We start from the raw sequence: 5048 nt of genomic DNA, 5'->3' as shown, positions 1-5048 counted from the left end.
CCGCGTCGCTGCAACTTCATCTCCGACAGCGGCCGCCTCCTTCGCGTTGAGCCACGCGCACTCCGCCGCCCGTAGACACTTGAGCATGGGCGAGAAGATCTGGTCCAACACGTCGAAGTTGCTCCACGCCCGGCGGCCGACGCTGTGGGAGAGGGCGCCACACGTACACACACGCACCTTGCGTCACTCCTCAACCGGTGGGCGGAGGTAGGAGCTCCCGACCTCGTCGTCGTTGCGGCGCTTGTGAGGTGCTTAGCCGCCGCGGCAGCCGAGCTTCCCTCAGCCACCCCCTCTCGCGACCCGCGCTTGACATCAGGGCGAGGTTCGGGTGGCTACACGCGCCGCGAAAAGCTGCCGGAGGAAAGGGGATTTTTTGCTGGAGATGTCGAATTGCGGCATAGGGGGATACGACAAATGAAGGACGGGAACTCTAGAACGACCTCGTTCCAGTATATATTGTGGATTCGGGGGCGGTTTACGGGCCTCCCGTAAAAAAATTACGAGTCAGGCTGTTTTTACTGGACCTGTTCAGGCTGGGTTTTTGGCGCATAGTGTTTCGCCAGAAAAACATGGGGCGGCGAACTTTTAAGGTATTTGCTAGAGATGCTCTAACCGAGAACGGCGATAGAGAGGACGAGCTCGTTTGCTCTCGCTATGTGGACCAATGGAGCAGTTCGGCTGTGGTGGACCTGTTCGGGCATTAATACACATCTACAGGAGCATACGTATGGCCTGAGGGAAGTCTACGCGGGGTAACGGCAGGGCAACAAAGTGTACTGTTAGTACATAACATCAGCGCGCGGTACATGATGGGCATAAAGGAAAAAGGAAATATGACAACGCGCACCCACCACATATTTCCCCGAGAAGAGTAAAAAAACTATCAATTGAGTGATTTGCGGCGCGCTCCGAGGTTATGGCGACCGCGGAAGAGGGCGGCGATGGATTCTAATTCCTAGCAGATCCAGTGGACAGGTGTGATTTCTAGTGGACGAACTAGTGATTCTGACTATTTTGCGGCAGCCAACTTAGGTGTGTCCGAGTGTTCTGGCAGGTTCCACTTGGTGGATCTTGGACGCGGCGCCTTCACTCCCGATGGTGAGCCAGAGGCTAATCTGACACAGTCAGCGGCTGAATCCAGCATGGGAGATGTGGCCTGTGGGCGATGTGCCGCTAACCCTGCAATTGGCCATCAGCAACGGCTGTGAAGCATCAAGCTTCTCTGCGACGGATTCGCAACAGTCAACTGGAAAGGATGACCCTCAAGCCCCGGCTGGACTAAAAGGTAAAGAGTGTAGAATATGTGTATTGCACGATGTATTGCTCTTCGAGCATAGGGTTGGTGCGGGGCTAGCGGCGGCTGGAGGATCGCGCAAGCGGGAGGGAGAGAGGGTAGTGGCGGCCGGCGCGGTTGGCGCGCGGGCGACGACGGCGTGGTGGCGGCAGCGGCGGCAGCCAGCGCGGGAGGCGCGCATGGGTGGCGGCGGCGGCAGCGGAAGGCTAGGGTTTAGAACCTAAACATCTGATACCATGTAGAATATGTGTTGCACGATGTACTGCTCATCGTGCAGTGGCACATATATATGATGTACGGAGGAGGGCCGCGGACCTCAACTATACAAGGAACTAGGAGGCGGGCCCAATATATAATATGCACATAACACATATACTCAACAAAGAGACTGAATCATGTTGAAACTGAAGTGTTCATATTGGTCATGCTTAACTAGGTATCTACTGCGCTAAAGGCTTATCTGAACGATTTAGATCTCTGGAATTATGATCAGTCTTTTGTGTTGTTCATTCATCTGCAGTACCTTGTTCTAAAAAAATAAGCATCCCTGTACAGATTGAGTTAATTCATTCTCAATGCTTAATTATTTCCGTTCGTGCTACTGACTGTAGGTATGCCCTTCTGAAACTGTGAAACCATATTTATTTTCCTTTTGCTGCACTGGCCAGTGATGGAACGGTGTAGTAGAAGGCTAATGCATCCCTGAGCCCTTCTCCTTCTCTCACTGATCTTGGTTCTTGTTTGAGTTACATTTAAACTTGAGCCACTCCACTTCGTGTCCAAGCTAAGTTTTTCTTCTTGTTGGTTTTTCTGAAGCCTCTGTTGTTCTTTGGCTGATGATGTCTTACAGGTAAAATATCTCGCACGCTTGTACTGCATCTTCATTTTGCCGTACCAGTGCTGCATCTTCATTTGCTGCTTTGTATGCACGAGCCAACCGTAATCTTTTCATCATGGAGTCGCCAGTGAACTGTGAGCTGTACTCACTCTAATGAAGTGACAAGTCGCACACGTTGTGTCTCTGAGGCCTTCTGTTTGGATACAACAAACACATGATCTAGTTCAGTTGAGTTTGGTCAGGTCTGCGGCCAAAGCTTCTTATCAGTCCAGTTTCTTTACTCACAATGAACACAACCCGCTGCTTCATTTCTGCTGTGATTTCTTTCCATTTTGTTACTAGATGATGTATTTTCAATATTCTTAGTGTACTGGTGATACGATTGCGTATTCCAGTCACTCGCAGTATGGGCAGCTTTTATCTTCAGAACACTTGAAAATTGAACTAACGGGCTAACTTCTGGCCCATTTTCAACATGTAAACTTCAGTTGCACCGAGTGCAATTTGGACAATAGCCACTTTGCTGTTTAGTTCATCTGTTGTTTGAATGTTGATTAAGATTATTATTTTTTGCTTTTTTTAGGATCGCAATAATTTCTTTCTTCTACTGCAATCTATTTGTATTAAATACACACTTTTTTCCCAGGTATTAGATGCATGACATGCGTCTTCTTAACCTGTTCTCGATTGCCATGCTTAGCGTTAGCTGTCAGCATCATTTTCAAAACCATACATTGTGATCAGTTATATTCTGTATTGCAGGTTCTTGATTTCTTGGGTATAGAGAAAATACCATCAAAGCACATCCTCTAGAGGTGGACGAAAGATGCAAGAGATATACTTCCATAGCAGTTGGCACACGCACAGGAAAACCATATTTCGGTTAACTCCATTACATTCAGACATTCAAATCTGTATACTCATGCTTTGGAGGTTGTAAAACTTGGTGATGCAAACCAAATTGCATATGATTGTGCAATGGAGCTTCTTAGATCAGCAATGTATAAACTGATGCCTTTAGCTTCTGAGCATGACGGTCTGGGTTTAGAACACATAATTGAGTTCAACAAGCCAAAAGGTACAGAATTGAGTGTGTTCCTGAACCACAAAAAGTATGCGGGAGTGATGCTGGAGGTAGCGCAGTTGGAAATTTCATTGGTTTGGCAGCTCCAGAACGCAAACGGAAGGCCGGTCGACCAACCAGCAGCAGAGACAAGCCTCCATATGATGATCTCGGTGCAAAGAGCAAAAAAAGTAAGTTTCTGGCACATCTAGATGCTGCTGTAGGATGTGGTACAAGCAAACGAACATGTTTCTGCAGTATATGTCGCGAACCAGGGCACAAGAGCACAACATGTCCACAGAGGGTGAGCTCCCTGAAAAGAAAAGGAAAAAAAGCCAAATGCTCAATATGCGGAGTGGGAGGGCATCGCAAGAACACCTGCAACAATCCAAAGATTGTTTACATGTTCCTCAGAAAGCTACACATGAACGACCTGTGGAAATGTGATTAATCTGGTGTATCACTGAACTTCCACTGTTTTTCCCTTGTATGATTATTGCTCACTACCTAGTGGTGTGAAATAAATTATGTATTGTCAGCTTAGAAGTTGTGACAATGTTTCCTCTTGTACTCCCTCCGTTCCAAAATAGATGACTCAACTTTGTACTAAAGTGAGTACAAAGTTGAGTCATCTATTTCGGAACGGATGGAGTATATGTCTAAAACCTTTGGCTTAGATTAATCTGGTGTATCACTGAATTTCCACTGTTTTTCCCTTGTATGATGAGTGCTCAGTACCCAGCTGTGTGAAATAAATTATGTATTGTCAGCTTAGAAATTGTGACAATATTTCCTCTTGTATCTGTCCAAAACCTTTGACTTATGTGGCTATGTGTTGCTTAAAACTAACCTCCATGCATTACTGGGTAATTAAGATCTCATGTTATTTGTGTGTGCCGCTGATGACATGTTCTACTATTGGTGATCAGATTGATTTTCGTCTCTTATTTCCTATTAATTTTTCCTCTTTTCTTATGATATCTTCCAGAATTGGCCATCAAAGTGTTATCTATGTGTGCTGCTACTTGCCAACAGACACCACGAAATTGATCGATGCAGGGTCGAGGGCGATGGTTGCCTGATGCTGAGCAACAGCCGCCACAGTGAGGGAAGATCCTGCAGCTTCGCTTGCCGCCGACGCCAAATGCGAGGCTTCCGGTGCACCGTTCTGCTGCCCCACCCCACCATCCGCCGCCTGCATCTGACAACCTTGATTTGGTGCTGCGATTTCCTGCTGACCTTGATTGATTTGCGCTACCGGTCCAAGCGTAGCCAGGTGTTCCGCGTAGGCTTCCTGCCACATGTAGAAATCACATCCACCTCTCCCCGGCTGCCATGGAATGAAGAATACGACTAAGATATCGAATCCACACAAAAAAAGAGCAAACACTCGTTGACTCAAGATCCACTTACATTGTGATTGCGACGCTTGTAGTTGTAGAACGGCTCGCCGGCGAACTGACCACGCTTCGCGACGAACGTCACCACTAACCTGCCGCAATCCAAGCACGGGACTACAAGCAGGGCCACCGAATCTGGATCTTGGTTGGCGTTCGCCATGAGCTCTAGCAAGGGTTCTTTCACTGGATTTTGATGATCGAATGAGCAGATGGGTTGCGGGGTAAGCTAGGATAATAAATGACCTCGCTGGACCGCACACGCACTACTTCCACCATGTGACGGTCACAAGCTTCCAGCAACCACGCCGTGAGGACCAGACGGAGACCAACTCGTATGCCATACAGATACGCTACAAGACCTAAAGTACAGCGTACGGCCCACATCCCCAAAACAAAGTCGATGGTTGGCGATACCAGGAGCGTGCGCGCTCCGCCAACTAATTTCCGTGCTCT

The 5048-nt window shown here is 47.8% G+C and overlaps 1 protein-coding gene and 1 long non-coding RNA gene across 2 annotated transcripts; one reads left to right on the top strand and one right to left on the bottom strand.

Moving 5' to 3' along the window:
• Window positions 1–858: 858 nt before the first annotated feature.
• LOC119362197 lies at window positions 859–3954 on the top strand. Its single transcript, XR_005173169.1, has 4 exons — window positions 859–975; window positions 1055–1285; window positions 2145–2374; window positions 2895–3954. It is a non-coding gene; the product is annotated as an uncharacterized LOC119362197 (long non-coding RNA).
• A 232-nt stretch (window positions 3955–4186) lies between these two features.
• Window positions 4187–4769, bottom strand: LOC119362196. Its single transcript, XM_037627400.1, has 2 exons — window positions 4609–4769; window positions 4187–4525 (listed from the first exon to the last, which is right to left on the bottom strand). The coding sequence occupies exons 1-2, from the start codon at window positions 4753–4755 to the stop codon at window positions 4217–4219; spliced, it is 456 nt and encodes a 151-aa protein (XP_037483297.1). The 5' UTR covers window positions 4756–4769; the 3' UTR covers window positions 4187–4216.
• Between the last annotated feature and the right edge of the window lie 279 nt (window positions 4770–5048).

This window comes from Triticum dicoccoides, chromosome 2B (genome assembly GCF_002162155.2).
Source record: "Triticum dicoccoides isolate Atlit2015 ecotype Zavitan chromosome 2B, WEW_v2.0, whole genome shotgun sequence".
Classification (NCBI taxonomy): domain Eukaryota; kingdom Viridiplantae; phylum Streptophyta; class Magnoliopsida; order Poales; family Poaceae; genus Triticum; species Triticum dicoccoides.
The sequence above is the reverse complement of the archived record's forward strand: the minus strand, read 5'-3'. Positions and strand labels throughout refer to the sequence as shown.

Excerpts from the sequence above, each read along its gene's own strand:
- LOC119362196 (XM_037627400.1), bottom strand. The coding sequence starts at position 4,755 with ATGGCGAACGCCAACCAAGATCCAGATTCGGTGGCCCTGCTTGTAGTC. Across the intron at positions 4,526-4,608 it reads ACAAGCGTCGCAATCACAAT|CCGGGGAGAGGTGGATGTGA; the intron begins GTAAGTGGATCT and ends ATTCCATGGCAG.